Source organism: Mus caroli, unplaced genomic scaffold (genome assembly GCF_978045245.1).
Source record: "Mus caroli unplaced genomic scaffold, Mus_caroli_1 scaffold_9, whole genome shotgun sequence".
Taxonomy (NCBI): Eukaryota; Metazoa; Chordata; class Mammalia; order Rodentia; family Muridae; genus Mus; species Mus caroli.
This window is the reverse complement of record NW_028227264.1, coordinates 74201518-74222407: the sequence shown is the minus strand read 5'-3', so window position 1 is coordinate 74222407 and position 20890 is coordinate 74201518. Positions and strand designations below refer to the sequence as shown.

The 20890-nt window shown below is 52.0% G+C and overlaps 3 protein-coding genes across 11 annotated transcripts; 2 read left to right on the top strand and 1 right to left on the bottom strand.

Annotated features, from left to right (window-relative positions):
* The first annotated feature begins 1789 nt into the window (after positions 1-1789).
* CUNH22orf15 (chromosome unknown C22orf15 homolog) lies at positions 1790-4722 on the top strand. Of its 8 annotated transcripts, none has more exons than XM_085842901.1 (7): positions 1790-2459; positions 2618-2644; positions 3023-3109; positions 3207-3332; positions 3565-3639; positions 3695-3872; positions 4493-4722. In XM_085842901.1, exons 2-6 carry the CDS (start codon positions 2620-2622, stop codon positions 3844-3846), a joined length of 465 nt encoding a protein of 154 aa, XP_085699027.1. In that variant the 5' UTR covers positions 1790-2459; positions 2618-2619; the 3' UTR covers positions 3847-3872; positions 4493-4722. The 8 variants fall into 8 exon arrangements, with proteins under 8 accessions (XP_085699027.1, XP_085699028.1, XP_085699025.1 ...); XM_085842902.1 differs by having other exon boundaries at positions 1790-2471; XM_085842899.1 differs by having other exon boundaries at positions 1790-2644; positions 3714-3872.
* Positions 4723-5073: 351 nt separating this feature from the next.
* On the bottom strand, positions 5074-6957 carry Chchd10 (coiled-coil-helix-coiled-coil-helix domain containing 10). Its single transcript, XM_021174407.2, has 4 exons — positions 6797-6957; positions 6358-6565; positions 5358-5505; positions 5074-5245 (listed from the first exon to the last, which is right to left on the bottom strand). The coding sequence occupies exons 1-4, from the start codon at positions 6835-6837 to the stop codon at positions 5226-5228; spliced, it is 417 nt and encodes a 138-aa protein (XP_021030066.1). The 5' UTR covers positions 6838-6957; the 3' UTR covers positions 5074-5225.
* A 3328-nt stretch (positions 6958-10285) lies between these two features.
* On the top strand, positions 10286-19721 carry Mmp11 (matrix metallopeptidase 11). 2 transcript variants are annotated; one of them, XM_021174689.2, is made up of 8 exons: positions 10286-10437; positions 14305-14534; positions 15331-15474; positions 15560-15693; positions 15833-16074; positions 16199-16415; positions 17137-17394; positions 18698-19721. In XM_021174689.2, exons 1-8 carry the CDS (start codon positions 10318-10320, stop codon positions 18829-18831), a joined length of 1479 nt encoding a protein of 492 aa, XP_021030348.1. In that variant the 5' UTR covers positions 10286-10317; the 3' UTR covers positions 18832-19721. The 2 variants fall into 2 exon arrangements, with proteins under 2 accessions (XP_021030348.1, XP_085699020.1); XM_085842894.1 differs by lacking the exon at positions 15331-15474.
* Positions 19722-20890: the final 1169 nt, after the last annotated feature.

Below are 20890 nucleotides of genomic sequence, written 5' to 3'. Positions count from 1 at the left end.
TTGCTGGGTGGATGGCTTCTCGGGAGCATTTCTGTAAGGTCGGGGTGGCCTTTGTTTGGCAGTCTTGTGGTTAGCTCTTGTCATTAGACACACATGTATAAAATCCCCACCAACAGCCACCCAGGTTAGTTAGGGTAGAAGGGTGGAGTCAAAAGTCTAAAGACTTTTCTTTCTTTTCTTTTCTTTCTTTCTTTCTTTCTTTCTTTCTTTCTTTCTTTCTTTCTTTCTTTCTCTCTCTCTCTCTCTCTCTCTCTCTCTCTCTCTCTCTCTCTCTCTCTCTCTCTCTCTCTTTCTTTCAAGATTAAGCCTGATATAGCAGTCTCCTGAGAGGCTCTGCCAGTGCCTGACAAATATAGAAGTGGATGCTCACAGTCATCCATTAGATGAAACACAGGGTCCCCAATGAAGGAACTAGAGAAAGTCCCCTAGGAGCTGAAGGGGTTTGCAGCCCCCTAGTAGGAACAACAGTATGAACTAACCAGTAACCCCAAAGTTCCCTGGAACTAAACCACCAAACAAAGAGAACACAAAGAGGGACCCATGGCTACAGCTGCATACATAGCTGAGGAAGCAGCTGTGGATGCCAGGGAGGAGGGGTGAACATATGAACCTGAAGAACAGAAAGATTCTCTAAAGATGAAGGGGACTTGGGGGACTAAGATAACACTACAGGAGGGATCCGCATGCTGTCTGTGTACAGTAGGTAGCAAACTGGAGGCTGTTCAAGGAAGCTTGAAGCAAGAGGAAGTTTAGTCGGGCATCAATGGGAGGAGAGGCCCTAGGTCCTGTGAAGGTTCTATGCCCCAGTATAAGGGAATGTCAGGGCCAGGAAGTGGGAATGGGTGGGTTGTAGAGCAGGGGGAGGGGGAAGAGGATAGGGGATTTTCAGAGGGGAAACTAGGAAAGGGGATAACATTTGAAATGTAAATAACGAAAATATCTAATTAAAAAATTATGTATTGTTATATATAAGTACACTGTAGTTGTCTTCAGTCACACCAGAAGAGGGCATCAGATCTCCTTACAGATGGTTGTGAACCACCATGTGGTTGCTAGGATTTGAACTCAGGACCTTGGGAAGAGCAGTCAGTGCTCCTAACTGCTGATCCATCTCTCCAGCTCCCTCCCTCCCTCCCTCCCTCCCTCCCTCCCTCCCTCCCTCCCTCCCTTCCTTCCTTCCTTCCTTCCTTCTTTCTTTTATATTTTATTTCTTTGGGTTTGTTGTTGTTGTTTGTTTTTCAAGACAAGGTTTCTCTGTGTAGTCCTGGCTGTCCTTGCACTCCCTCTGTATTCCACACTGGCCTTGAACTCACAACATTCTGCCTGCCTTCGCCTCCCCCCACCCCCAAGTGCTGGGATTTAAGGCGTGTGCCCCTGTGGCCAGTTAAGGGTTATTTTTATTCTCACAATTTCTGAGAGTCACCAGTGGAAAAGGGATGATGGAAACACTCTGTGCCCTGGATAAGGTCACTACAGATCTGTCAAAAGTAGAAAACAACGCCAAGGTGATGGCTCAGTTGGTTAAGGAGCTTGTCACCAGTCCCCATGGGGTAGAAGGAGCTAACCCGCAGGCATGCTTACAAAATTGCATACATAAAATAAGCACAAAATAAGCACAAGCACGTGTAACTAATTGTTTCTAACTTAAAAACACTCCAAAGGGGAATGTAAATTCTACCTCCATAAACATGAATAATGAGAGAAGACAAAAAGAAACAAGAACAAAAGAAGATAATTGGAAGGCTGGGGGTGAGAGTGGGGGGTGTGTGGAACAAAAGTCACATGGGAAGAGACCATTGTTAGTAGGGCCTTCAGTGATTGGTGAGGGTGCCCACATCTCTGCAGCCTACAAACTGTCTCTCCCTGGTAGGAAAGGCATTCTCTGAAACAGTATCCAGGTATCCTAGGGACTTAGTTAGGTCTCTATTGCTGTGAACAGACACTGTGATGGAGGCAACTCTTACTAAGGACAACATTTAATTGGGGCTGGCTTACAGGCTCAGAGGTTCAGCCCATTATCACTATAGCAGGAAGCATGGCAGCATCCAGGCAGGCATGGCACAGGAGAAGGAGCTAAAGAGTTCTACATCTTCATCCAAAGGAAGCCAGGAGCAAACTGCCTCTCACAGGGCTAGGAGGAGAGTCTCCAAGGCCCACCCTGACAGTGATACACTTCCTCCAACAAAGCCACGCTTCCCAATAGTGCCACTCCCTGGGCCAAGCATATTCAAACCACCACACCTAGGGACTTCAGTCTGGAGCCTAGGCTATAGGTCTGACCAGAGCTTCACTTGAAGGCCCGCCCCCGTAGGTCCAGTTACCAGGATACTGAGGATAAAAGCATTTCCTGCCTAGATGTCTTGGCAGCTCCCAGTGTCATGGAGACCACTGGAAGCTCAAGGAGCTGCTGGCACCCAGAAAGCAGCAGAAGAAAGAAGAGGTCAGTGGTCTTGGACTAGGTGAGCCAGTAGGTGAGCAGGGGCCAGACCAGAGAGCCAGGAGCCAAGCCTATCTAATGCAGCAAATCTCACCTGCACGGTTCCTGGGTGGAGACTGGAAAAGGAGCAGCAGCAGCAGGAGGTTTAAAGCTCCATGATATGTCTCCTTCCTCCTACAGCGATGTTTATCACTGTGATGTTTGGAGGTAAGCAGAGTTCCCCTGTCCCTAAACCGTACTCAGGAGCCATGCTCAGGAGTTTTATCTCCCTCTACCCTAGAGACTCAGGAAGGAGGGATACAGACTGGGAGGGGGGATGGGTAGGTGAGAAAGCTGTTCTCAAGAGGAAAGGACAAGAGACAGGGCCAGAGTCTGGGGAGGACTTCAGTTGCGGTCCCCAACCTTCTACACAGCAGGAGATGGACGAAAGAGTCTGCAGTCTGAGAAGCATTTGCCAAGGGGACTGGGCCCGAAACTGAGTCTTAGCCCATAATCCCAGTGGTGTCTCTGGGTGTGGGAGTGGAGTTCTTTTAGTTGGAGGAGGAGGCTGTCACTTCTACTCATTCATCTCTGCCCCTCCCTTAGCTGGTTGCCGGGAGCTGGTGAACCCCTGGTGCAGCCTGGTAAATTTCACTGTGCATCTGAAACAGAAAGCTCAGGTTCCCCCAGAAGGTGAGAAGACCTGAAAGGACTGGGGGGGGGGGTGGGATGGGGGGAGGGAAGGGTTTGGGGTCCCATGCCAGGATACTGCCTGTCTGTGTCTTCCCAGTAACTATTGCCCTCCTGGCTGAAGATGGGCACTTGGTGAAGTTAGAAGAGGAGACCACCCAGGCCCCATCCATGGCCTGTTCCCTGATACAGGAACAAGGGACCTATGTCCTGATACAGGTCATTAGTAAGTGGGGCCTAAGACCCCTTTGTATGTTACACTATAAGGGAGGGACAGCAGGGCACAGACCAACTAAGATCCTGTTTAGCCTCAGCTTTGGCTGGGCCTTGTCCCCAACCGCCCCTACCCAATGCTTGTCCTATCCCCCGGCCTGGGTCAGGAAACAGATACAGAATTAAAGGGTATTATGGGGACCTGCAGATGGTCTAAGACCCTTTGTCTTCTCTGTACTCTATAGAAGGGAAAGATGGAACCCCCACTCACTATGAATCGCTCCTGGACAACCTGGATGACCAGTATCCAGAGTTAGCAGGTGAGTATTAAGGTAAGTTTGGGTGGGGACACATCTGTGCAGCTCCCAACGACAGGATTTCCTGGGCCTTCCAGAGGAGCTGTGCTGCCTCTCTGGCTTTCCAACCACAAGAAATGGTCAGAGAAGACGCACGGGCATTCGACGTGGCCACCGGGAACAAGGTCCCCCCCCTTCAAGGTCTCGAAGGGTGACCTCCCTATCATCTAGAAACCGCTAACTGGAGCCAAAGCCAGGTACAGAAAAGGTAGGGGAAAACTGAGTGGCAAGACTGGAAGTCTGAGGCCTGCTTGGACTATAGAGTAAGTTCAAGGATAGCCTGAGCAACTTAGTTGGTCCTATCTCAAAATAAATAAATAAATAAATAAATAAATAAATAAATGCATATATAAATAAAATAAAGATTTTGCTGGGTAGTGGTGGCGCACACCTTTAATCCCAGCACTTGGGAGGCAGAGGCAGGCAAATTTCTGAGTTCGAGGCCAGCCTGGTCTACAACGTGAGTGCCAGGACAGCCAGGGCTGCACAGAGAAACCCTGTCTCGAAAAACAAAAACAAAAACAAAAAAAAAAAAAAGAAAGAAAAAGGTAGGGGAACCCAGGAAAATCCAAAAGGGATCTTTACTGACTTTCACACAGGAGAATACATACTGTAACCAGAGATAAACCCCACAGTATTGCTGGACTATCAGCATTCTAAAGGCACACATACTCTGCGTTTAGGAAGCTGGCCCACGTTTCTCCAGCCTAGCACACAGTAGGCGCTCAATGCATGTTGTTGACTGAACCCAGTGAACGTAGCGACTGTATGATGAAGCAATCTGAGCTGTGGTCTTAAGGGCCTGCTTCCATTCCAGCAGGTTCTATGAGCCGGCACACCACAGCCAAGCTGGACTTGAATCCAAGGGGACTGGCCCTGACCTCTGCTTTATGATCAACTGCAAACAGACAGCAATCCAGCAGGACTCCTCTTCCAGGACCTGGCGTTACTAAGAAGTTACATCAGCAAGAAGGGAAAGGTCACAGACAGGATGTGAGAGTCCCCCCAACCCCCACCCCATTTGAGTGCAAAAAAAAAAAAAAAGAACCCAAGGACAAAATAAGAAGAGAAAAGACACAGATGTTCCTGTGGGCAGAGACAATAGGCTCCTCTTGAGGTTTTAGGTCCCAGGAGACCACTTGCAAATACCTCTCCAGTCTCCCTGCTTAGGAGTGTCCTTGACTATCCACAATGCAGACAGATACGTGTTCCTCCCATCCCAGAGGTTCAAGGACAGCCCAGGGTTCTATAACAAGATTCCTTACTCCCACATCCTCTCTCCCACCTCCGCAAAGATGAGGCATAGCACATTAACAAGATAGCTGTTCCCCTATCTCCCCTGATCCTGCCCCACCCCCGCCCCCAGCCAACAGGGCAGTAAATGGGCACACAGCAGGCTGCGGTCTAAAGTAAACTCTTTAATTGAACATTTATGTCTCCTGTTAGTCTGCGGGTGAGAACTGTCCTTCCTTACTCCCAGTCACAAGGATCCTCTCCTTTCCATCAAGCTGTCGGTGAGGGGTTAGGCGATGAGCAGGCCCACAGCCTCTTCAGGGCAGGGAGCTCAGACCTGTGGAGGGAACCACAGCACAAACCGCTGATAAGCCGATCAGCTAGCCAGCCCGTACAGGTACCGGAGAGTCCACCCCTCCGCCCCTACATGCACCAGAATGACTGCTCACCGTGATTGTATTTGCACTGTTTGAGGGCCTCGCTGAAGCCCTCACACAGGGTTAGGTCGCTCTGAGTGGTGGAGCAGTCCAGGAACTGCTTGATCTCATAGGAGCAGGGCCCCATCTGCAGGGGGTGAGAGGCAGGCCGGGCAGGGGCCTGGGGAAGAGCACAAGAGGGAACTGTCAGCTCAAAGGTGGTGCCCACAAGTAAGTGCCAAAGCTGGAGGCTTCCTGTCTCTCCCGACTCCCAAGCCCTAGCTAGGGATGTTTCAAGTATAGTTCAAGGCAGGCTGAGTGACCCAGGGCTAGACCACCCCAAGTTACAGCACTTTCCTGGCTTGCGCCACAGGGATTCTCCTGACCTAGGACTCAAACACTGCTAACTAGCATTTGGATTGGGCTCAAGATTGGTGAGGAGTGGCAGCACCCTTGTGGGGCACAGGTCACCAGGGAACAGATACTATGAAGACAGGCTGGGCTTTGGTGAGAATGAGGGCTTTGGGAAATACTGCATCTCTTCCCCGCTCCGCTAGGGTTAGGCGTCCTTGGACAAGTCTTTGTACCCATCTTGAGTGGTCTCCCTCTTAAAAGATCTAGTGGGGGCTGGCGAGATGGCTCAGTGGTTAAGAGTACCGACTGCTCTGAAGGTCCTGAGTTCAAATCCCAGCAACCACATGGTGTCTCACAACCATCTGTAATGAGATCTGATGCCCTCTTCTGGGGTGTCTGAAGACAGCTACAGTGAACTTACATATAATAAATAAATAATAAAATAAAGATCTAGTGGGCGTCAGTCTCCGACAGTCAGCTATTTTGCCTTCAAATGAGGGCTGGGGCGAGCTTTCCAGCGAGTGACAGTAGATTTAACGACCATGAGGGTTAGGACCCTCAAAATCCTGGGACTGAGGCAACTCTGAACACATTGGGTCACTCCTCAATGGACTCTTAAGCAGCTCCTTATGCAACCATGTGTGAATCCTGCCTCCGTTTCTTGAGTCCTCCCGCTCACCTGCTGGACGGCAGGCTGGGCAGGCTCTGAATTTCCCCCACTGAAGGCACTGGTCAGGGCGCTACCCATGACATGCCCTACAGCTGAGCCCACGGCTACGCCTGCGGCGGTGGATGCCATCTGGGCCATAAGACCCGGCTGGCCGGGAGCGGCAGGTGCCGGGGCGGCCGCTGAGGGTGGTGGGTGCGCAGGAGGCGGGGCTGGGCGGCTGCAGGAAGCAAGAGGAGAGAAACAAGGTTAATGCTCCGGGAATAAACCCCTCTACTCCAGGGTCCAGTGGGACCCTCGTTTAGACTCATGCTTCTGCGTCCCTGTCCTCCCACCCCACCCCCCAGCCAACATGGCGCAGCAGACTCCAAGGTCATTCTGCGGACGCCCTTGGGAGAGCACCCACGCTTCCCTCACCCGACCTCACGGGGTCCCTGTCACTCTCTCTCACCTGACCGGCCTGGCAGCCGCACTGCGGCTTCCCCGAGGCATGACTGCGGTGGGATCAAGTTGGAGCTGAGTAAGAAGCGTGGACCGTATCAGCCGCTCCCTCAGTGCGGGGCAACTAAGGCGGCAGCGTCCTTAGTGTCAGGTGAAATGGGCGGGATCTGGGGCGGGGCCTCTGATCCACGCCCTCCAAGTGGGAGGGGCCAAAGCTCGCCCTTCCAGTAACCTCCTGGATTTAGGGCTCCGGAGCTATCCCAGTGTAGGGCGGAGCTACGCGAGTCCTGGGGACACCCGTCAGCTTTGGAAAGCCCAAGGCTTAGTTAGGCACGGGGCAGCGAGGGCAGGTCTTTCTGTTAGGATTATCGCAGAACCCAAGCAATGCAATAGGGGTTTGCCACGAGCCCAGGAGGAAAGAAAGAGACACATAGACCGCCAGCGGAGAAGCGAATGGAGACTGCAGGCCAGGCTGTGTTCTCTGAGACCCATCACAAGACAGAGTTTGAAAGTAACCATCCCAGGATCACCAAAGGCCCTTCCCTGTCCTCTGGAACTCGGTTTTCACGGACTTGTCCTCAGAGACCTTGGCTGGGATCACGCCATAACCTCTGGAGAGAAAAGAAAAGGTTAAAAGAGCACACACCTGTAACCCCAGAACTCGGGGAGGGGGGTGGGCAGGCATAGGTAGGTGCATCTTGTGTGTTCGAGGCCAGCCTGGTCTACAGACCGAGTTCCAGGGCTACACAGGACTGTCTCCCACAAAACAAAACAAAACAAAACAGATAAGAATAACCTATGGCCAGAGCAGAAAGGGCGCAGAGGGGCCTTGAGTTCTTTCTTCTCTTCTTTTTTTTTTTTTTTTTTTTTTTTTTTAAAGATTTATTTATTGATTATATGTAAGTACACTGTAGCTGTCTTCAGACACTCCAGAAGAGGGAGTCAGATCTCGTTACGGATGGTTGTGAGCCACCATGTGGTTGCTGGGATTTGAACTCCAGACCTTTGGAAGAACAGTCGGGTGCTCTTACCCACTGAGCCATCTCACCAGCCCCTTTCTTCTCTTCTTTCAGTGTTTATTTTACTGTGACAACAGAGATCACTTGGCACAAACAATTCAAATGCCTCAGCAACAGGGGTCAAAACTATTCAGGACCACGCATTGCCCATTCAGGTGTCCCAAACCTGGTTTCTTTAAGCAGCCTCTGTAGCAGGCCTCTTTAATTAAGACTTCAGCTTTCTTCCGAAGTGGAATCACCACCCACCTGCAGGATAGACTTTCTGGTGAGGTGAGTAGGTAAAAGACAAGCCACTCTTTCCTTTAAAAAAAAAATGCCAGACTCAGGCTAGAGAGGTGGCTCAGCTGTTAAGAGCACTGACTGGGGCTGGAGAGATGGCTCAGTGGTTATGAGAGCTGTCTGCTCTTCCAGAGGTCCTGAGTTCAATTCCCAGCAACCACATGGTGGCTCACAACCATCTATAATGGGATCCAATGCCCTCTTCTAGTGTGTCTGAAGACAGGGACAATGTACTCACATACATGAAATAAATAAATACATCTTTAAGGGGGGGGCAGGCTGGAGCAGACCCCACTGGCTTGTCTATTTGGCCTCTGCTTACCTTGTATCTAGTGGGCAAGTGGTAACATTCTTCCAGCTTCAACCCCTTCTGTGGGCCTCCGTGGCTAGCCCACCTTCCAGATCCTCTACTAAGTGTGGTAATGTGGGGTAATGGGATGGGGTGGGGGGTAGGGGGGGTGGGAAGTTGGGGTGGAGGGGGATGGGGGGGTCTGGCTGATAAGCTGCAAATTCCTCAGAAAATAGTCGTGCATCCCTGGCAACACTGAAGACTGTTTAGGTTGCACAAATAAATGTTCTAGGGTTTGGGGATTCTTTTGTTGAGACAGGATCTTCATATAGCCTGGCTCACTCTGTAGAGCAGGCTGGTCTCAAACCCACAGAAATCCACTTGCTTCTGTCTCCCAAATGTCAGGATTAAAGGCATGCATCCAATAAAGAGTTTGGTTTTAAAATGCTATGCATGGTGGTGCATGCCTTTAATAGAGGCAGATCTCTGAGTTCAAGGCCAGCCTGCTCTACAGAGTCCCAGGATTGCCAGGGCTACACAGAGAAACCCACTCTTGGGGGTGGGGGTAGGATTATGAATGCCTCATCCATTTTATGATTCTTTGACCAACATTGCTGAGATGAGTCTGAATCAGAGCTGGAAATTCTAGCTTTGATGATACATGCTTGCAATCTTATATCAGTCAGAATAGGCAAAGACAGGAATCTTGAGTTGGAGGCCTGCCTGGGCTACATGTACACATACTAGACTCTGTCCAAAAAAAAAAAAAAAAAAAGAGACTCTGTCATTAAAAAAAAAGAAAAAAAGGGTGGGTGGGAAGGGAGGAGGGACGATGGGAAGGAATGGCGGCCTTTAAAAGGTGAGGCTTTTTAAAAGATTTCAGATGGCCAAGTAAAACTTACCATTCTCTGCCCCTACTTTGCAGCAGCTCAGGGCCCCACTGGCCCACCAGAATTCAGAAGAGAGCTGAAGGCCTGGTGGAAGAGGCCTGCAGTGCCTTGCAGAGCCGTTGTCATCCAAGAGGGAACACTGCACAGTTGGACACTCGCTGCAGAGATTAGAGTAGTTGAACTGTTTTCAGCACATAGACCTCCCTCTCAGATGTGATTCTGTCCCTGTCTCAGATGGCTGAGCCTGACTGATCAGGAAAAGCCTGTTGGCTAGTGTGCCCCCGGCCAGGGAACAACCTGAGATTCCAGTGTCCAACTCAAACATCCCTGACCCTTTCCTCCCAGCCATCTGACCCAGTTGCCTGCTAGCAGAGAAAAAATCTGGTCCCTCCCTCCAAGATCCTCGCTGACTGTCTCTGGTCTGATGTTGTTACTGTGCGCATTTGCATCAGCTATTTGCATCAGCGTGTGCCAAGTGTCAGTGGAGGTCAGAAGAAGACATCAGTTCCTAGATGGCCACCCTGTGAGTGCTAGGAACGGGAGCCGGGTTTCTCTGCAGGAGCAACAAGTGCTCCTAACCACTGATCCATCTTTCCAGACCGGTCTCTGTTTTGTTTTAAGGTGTGGGACTGGCCAACTTCCGCCATATGCCTCAGTTTCCCCTGAGGTCACATTTCAATAGTCCGCTCCTTGCAAGAGCTATTGTACCACTTTCCTGTTAGCTAGGGCTGTTTGTATTGGGAATCTGACCACCTGCCACAGGCTGAAACAAGTTAAGCCACCATGGAGAGACCTGGCGGAGGATGAGACTTCTGAAGTGGGGCTGGAGAGCAGAATTGAGCTCTCCCCGGCTCTCACTAGTTCTAAGGGATCCAACCCCTCCGGGCACTCCTCCCTAACTCAGACCGCTGTTGCAGGCCGGTTGAGTTTAGAACAAAAGGCAGGGGGAGGCGGGGCGGTGGGGGGTGCGGTCCCGGCGCCGGCGGGGGCGGGGCGAATGCTATAAGGGGCGGCGGCCCGGCCTGGCCCAGCAGGCCCAGCAGCCCCGGGGCGGATGGCACGGGCCGCCTGTCTCCTCCGCGCGATTTCGCGCGCCCTCCTGCTCCCGCTGCCTCTGCTGCTCCTGTTGCTGCTGCTCCTGCCGTCGCCGCTGATGGCCCGGGCCAGGCCACCGGTGAGTGCCCGCCACTCCTCCCCGAGGGAAGGCTGGGCACGCGGGCTGGGCCCACTGGCTGAGCTTGACCCACCGAGCGAGCTCCCTGGCTACCCTAGTGCAGTCGGTCCCCGAAATGCCTTCTGGGTCTCTCTGAGCGTACTGTAATGAGCTTCCCGTGGTTGGCAGTGTGCAAGTGGAGCTGGTGAGACGCGTCTCTGCGCTGAACTCAGTTTGGGGACCGGCTTCACCAGCCCCCAGCTAGGGATGCTGGAGTGTGTGTTGATAGAGGTAGCAGAGGGAGTGGATGCCAAGGCCCCTTGTTCATCACTGGAATGAAGCAAAGCAAGTCTGGGGGGAGGGGGGAGCAAAAAGGGGCAGCCTCCGGGTGTGTGGTTCCAGTAAGCACCCCTGCAAGGTGTGTACCGTGGATGGAGAATAAAGGAAGAGCTAGGAAGGAGAAAATGGGGCCCAAGTTGAGAGAGGTGCCTCAGCTTGCAGGAGACAAGTCTGGGAGTCCTGGTAGCCGACAGAAATGCACCTGAGAGAGATAGTGTGTGCAAGCATCAGGTGCAGTCAGAATAGAAGTGGGCACCAGGGGAACAAAAGCATAAAGAAGAAGAGAAAGGAAAGGGGGTGCAAAGAGGCAAAGGGGGAGAAGAGGGATTGAGGGGTTCCCAGCCTGTGTGTCCCAATGGCTGCATCCTTTTTCCAGCTTGGTCTTTGAGGCACCTGTCAGAGTAGAGACTAAGCTGTGTTGGGGCTGGAGCTGGAACCACTACAGATCTACAATGCCCACGGGGTACCGTGCCCTCAGTAGCCAGCTTAGGCAGCCAGCCAGCTCAAGGAATGATGGATGGGAGGAAGGTATGATAGGCAGGTATCCCTGGACAGGTCCAGCCATACCAATCCATCTGCCAGTTTTGCTGCACACTGGAAGAGAAAGGGTTTGGAAAGGGGAGTGGGTATCGTGGATCAGGACCTCCTCAAGCAAAACATGGAGCTCCCTGCTCTAGAACTCGGAGCGCAGTCGTTAATCCCCTCCCTCCCCCCATCCGTACCCCCACCCTCCCACCCCCACCCCACAGAAGCCAGCGATAGAACTCATGCCTATGAGAATTGCACTTCTCCTGACTTCTTACTAAGGGGGCAAAGCAGGAAAGAGCATCGGTACCTCCTGCTAGGCATTTAGGATAAAAGACAAGGCAAACCACATCAATGCTTACTTGTACAGGGCTTGGGGCCAAGCCTGGGGTGGGATCTGAGCTGAGGATCTGTCACACTTTAGATGCGCAGAAAGGGTTGGTCACCTCTAACGCTTTTATCCCTAGACTGCCATCAGCGGGGCCAAAAGAGCTCGGTAAATATTTATTCATCCCAGCCCCCAGCTTGTGAAAAATCCACCACCTAGCAGCCAGGGAAGCTGCCCTCCCTTCTGGAGCTAGTAGGGATGGGTGGGAAGAGGTTAGGCAGAAGCACAAAGGTGGTCTGTGTATCAGTGTATGGTTTGGGCTGTTTCCTTGACTTATCCCCTGCTCCGTTGCCTCTCACGGATACCTACTACTGACCTGTTTCATCCCCATTAGACCAAAAGCAAACTGAGGTTCAGGAAGGGACCGCCTAGTTTTCCCCTGTGGTTTCCTAGTCTGGGGCTCCTTTCTTAACTACCTTCCACTAGGTTCCTCCCCATGGTCTGGGTTGGGAGTCACTCCTAGGACTGACCTTGAGGGTCTAAGATAGGCCAGGAGAATGGGTCAGCCAAGAGTCCGTTGAGCGTGCCTGAGGCTTCCGATTGGCAGCTGCCAGGCCAGAGGGTGGGGCAGAGTGAGTCAGGTCCCTTACGGGGGGAGGGGGCGGGGGGGGACAGGCCAGAGGAAGGGTGCTAGCTAAGAAAGAGGGAATGCACTAGAAACATAAATGCTGCTTAGGAATGTGCATCTTGGAGATGAGCCAAGCTGGCGGGGAGCGGGTAAGTTTCTGAGGAGAGGTGGTAAACCCCAGCTCTTGTCTGGCTTGCTGTGCGATCCCGGGGGGTGGGGTGGGGGTGGGGGGTGGGGGAGTCTTTAACCTCTCTGGACTCGGATTTGTGCTCTGGGATGTTGGAGATTTAGAATAAACTTAGAATAATGACTGTTCCCCAAACTCTCACCGCTACAGATGAGACCAGGGGTTCTCTGAGCTTACCAGTCTCCCTCATTAAATCCTCGTAGTCCCAGGAGGGCTGACAACTTGGGAAGAGGAGACTCCTAAGTGTGGGAGGCAGTGGAGGGCCTAAGCGGATAGAGTCTGGGAAGGAGCTGCCCTGAGTCTGGGCTGCTGCAGGCTCTACAGGGAGCCTCTCAGCTCCTTCTTCTCCCACGGTTGACATCTGTTAGATGGAGAAGCTGAAGCCCAGTGAAGACAGTGACTTCTTGTTCAGGTCACCATGGGATAGAATTCAGCTTTCAGAAGCTCAGAGCTATTGGCCATGACCTCAATGCCTCATGGGGTGGGGAGGGATGTTGAAGGGACCATGGTGGAGATGGGAAGGGTTGTTCACGTCCATTACCTTTCCCAGTTTTACTGGGTGGCAGAGAAGAGGGGCCAAGCTGATAGGCTGGACTTTGGGGACTTGGGGGCTGACAGCACCCTACCATTCTTTGAGAGGGTCACTGACTCCCCCTGAGAGAGCTGGGAAGAGGTCTCTGTCTGTCTTGCTGGCCAGGTTGGACAGGCCCTGTGGCTAGTCATATACAACCTGGTCCACCTCTTCTTCTTTGTGACACTTCGGGGGTCCCCAGGTCGTTTCAATGACTACCTGTGCACATTACCTGGGAGGCAACCGGTCCTTTGTAACTCCCCCCCCCCCCCAAAAAAAAGAGGAGATTTGGAATCACTTCCCCTGAGGGAGAATAGGGGAAGGGTTTGCCACCTGTGGTCCTGAGATATTGTCAGGATGGGAAGTGGTTGTCCCTACCCTCCCTGCATTAAAGGGGCAGGTCATAGACCTGTCAGGAAATGGGCAAAGTGTCTCAGAACTAGGGCCTCAGATGGGTAGGGTGCCTCTCAGTGGTAGAGTACAAGTGCAGTGTGCCCTGGATTCAATTATCAGCATCCCATGTACATATAAAAGAAACCCGAGTTACTCAGTGCCTAAGGCCCATGCCTTAAATGCTCAACCCGTATCACCTTGGGTTCTCATAGCAACACTTATTGGGAGTCCCATCCCCATTTGTTAGGTGAGGAAGCCAAGGGCCGGGCTGCAGGCTGCATGCTGGATGCAGCCCCTCCATGCCGGCAAAGCATGCTCAGAAGCTTTCTGGGTAGATGTGGAGAATGCAGTCAGGGCTTCCTTAAACACATGTTTCCGTAGTCTCAATGGGTCCCATCTAGACCTCCTTAGCCAGATCAACAGGAGCTGGTGACAGACAGCCCAGGGCCCTCTAGCAGGGCAGGAGGAGGAGAGAGTGTGATGCCTTGGAATAGGGTCAAGAAAGTCAGAGGTCAGAAATTAACCTCACTCAGGCTGATGAACCCAGCTCTGTGCCGGCGTATATTTCAGCTCCTCCATTTGCCCAGCAATCCAGGGGGGCAGGGGGGCTGGGCTAATCATGCTTTGCTAAAGAACTATATCTCAAAAACCTTGGGCCCTGGGGATCTGAAATCTGACTTGACTCTTTTTTTTTTTTTTTTTTTTTTTTGGTTTTTCGAGACAGGGTTTCTCTGTATAGTCCTGGCTGTCCTGGAACTCACTTTGTAGACCAGGCTGGCCTCGAACTGAACTCAGAAATCCGCCTGCCTCTGCCTCCCAAGTTCTGGGATTAAAGGCGTGCACCACCAATGCCTAGCCTGACTTGACTCTTGCATCGTTTTGTTTTTTGTTTTTGTTTTGTTTTTTTTCTTGCCCAGGAGAGTCACCGTCATCACCCTGTGAAGAGAGGGCCTCGGCTCCTGCATGCAGCTCTGCCTAATAGCTTGACATCTGTCCCCGCTTCTCATTGGGTCCCTAGTCCCGCTGGTAGCTCCAGGCCTCTACGATGTGGTGTGCCCGACCTGCCTGATGTATTGAATGCCCGGAACCGACAGAAGCGCTTCGTCCTGTCAGGAGGACGCTGGGAGAAGACAGACCTCACCTATAGGTAGGGACCAGAAGGCAGGGGAACACGACTCTATGACTCTATGTTATCCTTACACCTTCATCCTGAGATGCCCAAGACCAAATTCACACCACACACAGACCTGCATGCCCACTGACCCTCCTCCCCCCAGCCATCCATGAACCTGGAACCTTAGTCTAGACACACACACAGACAGATTATGTTCTCTTGTAGCCAAAGGAGCCTCAGTTCATGCCTGGGGGAAGATTTCACACAGGCTTTAATAGAGACCTAGAAGGCCCGGGCCTGGGCCCTATAGTGAATCGGACAAAGCCACAGCTCTGGTAGATTGTTCAACTCCACCATAACAACGTGGACCTTTTGTGGGTGGACTACTTGCTGGCGATATAGGAGGCCCCTCAGCAGGTGGTGAAAAAGCAGAGACTTAGCCTGAGAGTTCCTCACAGTGAGTTGTACTGTCAGATCTTGGGACCCCCTGGCCTTGTAGCCTTTCCACTCAGGGTATATATCTAAACAGACCCAACCCCATACAAAGGTGAACCCACACATCCAGAAACAGCTCCCTGACCCTGAGGCCCAGGACTTGCCTAGCCCCAGCCCTGAGTACACACACCCAACTGATCATCCAGAGGCGACATTTCTTTCTTGAAGGGAGGTAGCAAGTCAGTCGGGCTTTCTCACACAATAGTCAAGATGGCCTCAAACTCACAGACATCCTCCTGCATGCATCCTCACATTCAGCTCCAGGGGAAGCTTGACGCCTTAGTCCTCAGGGGCTTCCTTGCCCCATGCCCAGGCCCCTCCCCCTCCCCCCCAGGATCCTCCGGTTCCCATGGCAGCTTGTAAGGGAGCAAGTCCGGCAGACGGTGGCAGAGGCCCTCCAGGTATGGAGTGAAGTGACCCCACTCACTTTCACTGAGGTGCACGAGGGACGCGCTGACATCATGATTGACTTTGCCAGGTGAAACCCGTTGGCCTGGGACCTTTCTGGGAGCACATCCCCGTTGTCAGCAGCCTCTAACTGTGTTCCCCACCCCCACCCCCAGGTACTGGCATGGGGACAACTTGCCGTTTGACGGGCCTGGGGGCATCCTGGCCCATGCCTTCTTCCCTAAGACCCACCGAGAAGGGGATGTACACTTTGACTATGACGAAACTTGGACTATTGGGGACAACCAGGGTATGTGCGAATGTGTGCTGTAGACCCATCTTCCAGATGAGGCAACTAAGGAACACTTAAACTGGTGGGGTCTAGAGATTAATCAGGCTACTGGTGGCAAGCGGTGGCATTCGCTAACTCACTCACTCCTACTTTCCAGGAACAGACCTGCTGCAAGTGGCGGCTCATGAATTTGGCCATGTTCTGGGGCTACAACACACCACAGCAGCTAAGGCCCTCATGTCCCCTTTCTACACCTTCCGCTACCCTCTGAGCCTTAGCCCAGATGACCGAAGAGGCATCCAGCACCTCTATGGGCGGCCCCAGATGACCCCCACCTCCCCCGCCCCAACCTTGAGCTCCCAGGCTGGGACAGATACCAATGAGATTGCACTGCTGGAGGTAAGAAGGAGGAGGGTGGGAAGACAGAGGTGAGACCCCCACCCCCACCCCCGTTCCCCCTGCAGCCCTGCTGGTCTTATGGCTCCAGTATGTGCTCTATTCTGGCTCCTCTATCCCACCGCAGCCGGAAACCCCGCCAGATGTCTGTGAGACTTCCTTCGATGCGGTTTCCACCATCCGAGGAGAGCTCTTCTTCTTCAAGGCAGGCTTTGTGTGGAGGCTGCGCAGTGGGCGACTGCAGCCCGGGTATCCTGCTTTGGCCTCTCGGCACTGGCAAGGACTGCCCAGCCCTGTGGATGCAGCTTTTGAGGATGCCCAGGGCCAGATTTGGTTCTTCCAAGGTGAGTGAGGATTGGAAGTCAGGCAGGAATAGTGACAGAGGACTCAGGGACACGGTGGGTAGGGAGAAGGTGCCCTGAGGACTTAGAGAGTGGGGCTCGCTCCTTGGGCATAGCTGAGAGTCTCGGAGGTGGCAACTCTTGGGATCAGAGAAGCGCTGAAGGTCTTACACCACTGCAGCTGCGCACTTCTATGTGGGGTGGGGCTTAGAGATGAGGACTCAGGCTCAGGGGCAGAATGATTCACTTACGGAGTGAAGCTTAAAAAGAGCAGAGCAGAAAACTGATCTAGGCATAGCGACCCTGGAGCCTGTGATTTCAACTCTCATCTGGCAAAGGTGACAACCTAGAACGCTCCAGGTGGCAGGACTTCATAAACACAGGTGAGGCATGGGAACCCTGTATATGTATTCCAAAGCAGCCAAGGGGCTGGGACCCCGGGGTGGTCAGCAAATATCTGCAATGGGTACCCCTCTGTCGACCAGAATAATCTTAATTTGGGCTTACTGAACCTAAGCTTATCTTTGTCCTCAACCCAGCTCATCCCAGCTAGTTCTAACATCCCTCTGGGCTTGGGATGCTGAGAAAGCACTACTGGCCAGCAATGTTCTGCAGACAAAAGAAACAGGCAGGGAGAGTCCCTGGTGGTGGCCGAGCAGATCCACAGTGACTGGGGTTGGCAGTGGTGACTTGGCAGCTCCTGGCAACATCCCCTCTCTGGCAGGTGCTCAGTACTGGGTATATGATGGTGAGAAGCCAGTCCTAGGCCCTGCACCACTCTCCAAGCTGGGTCTGCAAGGGTCCCCAGTTCATGCAGCCTTGGTCTGGGGTCCTGAGAAGAACAAGATCTACTTCTTCCAAGGTGGAGACTATTGGCGTTTCCACCCCAGAACCCAGCGAGTGGACAATCCCGTGCCCCGGCGCGCCACTGACTGGCGAGGGGTACCTTCTGAGATTGATGCTGCCTTCCAGGATGCTGAGGGTGAGTTGAGGGTAAGGTAGTTGGAGGGGAATGAGTGGCTGTCATCCTGCTTCCCCCCACCCCCCGCCCCAACTTCATATGGCCCAGCTTATCACCACAGATCCTTTGTCCTGGTGGCCAATCAGTGTTACGCCCCATATTAAAAATGAAATGGGAGGGGCTGGAGAGATGGCTCAGAGGTTAAGAGCACTTACTGCTCTTCCTGAGATCCCGAGTTCAAATCCCAGCAACCACATGGTGGCTCACAGCCATCTGTAGTGGGACCTGATGCTCTCTTCTGGTGTGTCTGAAGACATCTAAAGTATACTTATATACTTAAAATAAATAAAATCTTTTTTAAAAAAATGAAATAGAAGGCCAGAGAGGTCTAAGGACTTGCCCAAGTCCCTTGGCCACAGCCAGGACTTACCAAGGGTAGACAATGCTTCAAGGACAGTACCACACTCCTTACATGTCTCAAGTAGGTCTCAGAACAGCCTTCTGACATCACGAGCTCTTTCCAAGCTGGGCCTGCACAGTTCTTTTTGTCTGAGGCATGGTCTTACTACATATCTCTGGCTCACCTGGGACTTGCCTTGTAGACCAAGCTGGGCTTGAACTCATAGAGATCTGCCTGGGATGGAAGGTGTGCACCACCATGCCTGACCTTAACAGCTCTTACCAGCATAGTGTCAGAGGGGCAAGAGGAATGGGCAAGGAGGTGACTAAACATACCAGATGAACAATGGTACTGTCCCTGTTAGTCCCTGCTCCCAACCACTGAACCACTAGGCTGAGTCCTAAGTGCAGAGAACTCTCCTGCTTGCTACTCTCCTCTGCTTCTGGGTCTCACTGGGAGCACTACTTTGAGTAGCCTCTAGCTCTCCATCTCTGGGACTGCCTTCTGTGGTGTGGACATAAGGCGGAGCTTTGTAACAGGAGCAATATTCACTTTCCTGAAAGGTAGGAAGTGAGCTGAGGTTCCCAGTACCTATTGGACCTGACCCTTGTGGACAGACAGACAGGTAGAGGGAAAGAAGGCTGTAGTAAAGCCAGCTCTGGAGTCTGCAACTTATTTATTTTGAAGGCAGGGTCTCTTGTAGTCCAGGCTAGCCTCAAACTTAGTATGTAGCCAAGGATGCCCTTGAACTCCTTATCCTCTTGCCTCTTCCTTCTGAGTCCAGGGAGTACAGACACGAAGCTACCATGCCTAGCTTGGCAGATCCCAAAGAATTCACTAGTGACCAAGGCCTGCATGGTGTCTGTCCCTAGGCTCGTGCAGAGCTTAGTATCCACTGACTGACTGACTTCCTTCTCTCTTCAGGCTATGCCTATTTCCTTCGTGGCCATCTCTACTGGAAGTTTGACCCTGTGAAGGTGAAGGTCCTAGAAGGCTTTCCTCGCCCCATAGGTCCTGACTTCTTTGACTGTGCAGAGCCTGCCAATACTTTCCGCTGACAACACTTTGGATGCATTCAGGGGTACTGACTCCTGCCAGGGCACTTATATCATGTAAGAGACCCACAGCCACATCTGTGGCTCTGGGCTTCAGGCATGGGACAGACAGAGCCTATGTCTCCTCAGGGGAGTGGGTTGGGGTGCAGCCACTGTTTGCAGGAACGACCATGCTGGTCATGGTCACCTGCCAACAATTGTCGCAGACTAGGCAAAGGCTTTGGTGTTACTTAAAAATAAGGGAGGTTTGGGGCTGGCAATATTTCAGCTACCAATAATCTACAGTCAGCCTGGGTACCCCAGGTCTCCATCTCTGTCCCTCAAAGTAGAACCCCCACACCAACTCAGGAATCACCTGTAATGAGGTTCCTGTTGGTAGTGGTGTTGGTGATGCCCAGGGAAATGGTGATGCCCAGGGTACCATGCTGCCCCAGCTAAGCAACTGGACCAGTATCTTTCCTGGTAAGTCAGCTCTGGAGAGATAGTGGACTGATCATATTCTGGCAGGTGATTCAGACAAGTGCTTCCTGGAACTCAGGCCAAAAGGTACACAGCCAGCCAGGGAGGCAGCTGCTTCCTCCCAGAGACACGGAACCTCAAAGGCCCCACATACCTCACAGCCTTGCCCCAGGCCATTTCTTCCTGGGGCCCTCTTCCTAGCACAGGTACCCTCTAAAGCCATGTAAATGTGTATACAGTGTATAAAGACTTTTTTTTAAAAAAAACAAAAAAGCCAAGACTGTCATTAAACATGAGTGTTTTCTAAGCGCCTGTCTGTTTTTCTTTGCAATTTGCAGTCAAGATTTGGGAGTAAGGGTTAAAGCTTTTGTGCCCCAAGACTGTTTCCCTGGGGCTAGGACCCATATTTAGAGTTTCTCCTGTCCCACTCCTGAACAAATAGAGGTATACCCACAGTGGCTTTCTAACTAACTGGCTGTCTCACCAAAAGCAGTAGTCATTTTATCAGATCATGCCTAACTACTGGGGTTGGGGGGTGAGGGAGGCATGGTCTCGTTATACATCCCTGACTGTCCTGGGACCCACAGAGGTCTGCCTGCCTATGACTCTGGAGTTCTGGGATTAAAAGTGTGAGCCACCATGCCTGGCCCTTAACCCTCTGGTTCCCATGGCTGTGAGATCAGTGGGCAAACTCCTGGTTACCACAGTCTTCCCTTTATAATGACTCCGGTCACAACTGCAGTCTCATTAGACTGACCCTTATGAGGCTGGCCACTGTTTGTCCTGCTGCTTTCATATAAGTATTTGTATTTTGCACATCCCACCATGCCCCCACCTCCCCTACGCTAGGTTGTTAGTCCCTTTGCTCCCATACACAATGTCACTTTTACTTTAATGTTCTGTGGAATACATATTTTATGTATCTATGGAAAATCTAGAAAGCACAAATGAGAGAAAACATATTTGTCTTTCTGAGACTGGCCCGATTTGTTTAATATGATATCGTAGTTGCATCTATTTTCCTGAAAACAATGTAATTTCACTTTTGCGGCTGAAAAACCAAAAACTCATGTACACACATTTCACACTCTTTTTTTGTTTTCTGGGACAGAGTTGCTCAACATATCCCTGACTGTCCTGGAACTGAAGCTAAAAGCTTGCACCACCACACCCAGCCTAGACTACATTTTCTTCATCCATTCCTCTACTGTTGAATAGCTACCTAGGCTAGGCTATAACTTAAACTCCTGTAATAGTGCTACAATAAACATTACTTAAACATTTTGGAGTCACGGCTCTGTTCAACAGGGGGTGGACTGCTTGGACACGTTCCAGAAGTACTGTCTTCCCTCGGGGCTGTTATGTCCCAAGGCCCAAGGCCCGCAAGGTCTGTGGGCCCAAGCCCACAGACCAGGGCTGGGCTTGTGGGCACTAAGCTTGCAGAGGTAAGGAAGGAATGCAAGTGCCTCATCCCGTTCATCTGGCACATCACCTAGATCTTTGAATAGAACCAACCTCCATCCAGTATTGTCATTCTTCCCATCCCTACTGCCCCGGGAACTGCTGTTGGCCTGGGGTGGATAGCTAGCTATTCCTAACGCAC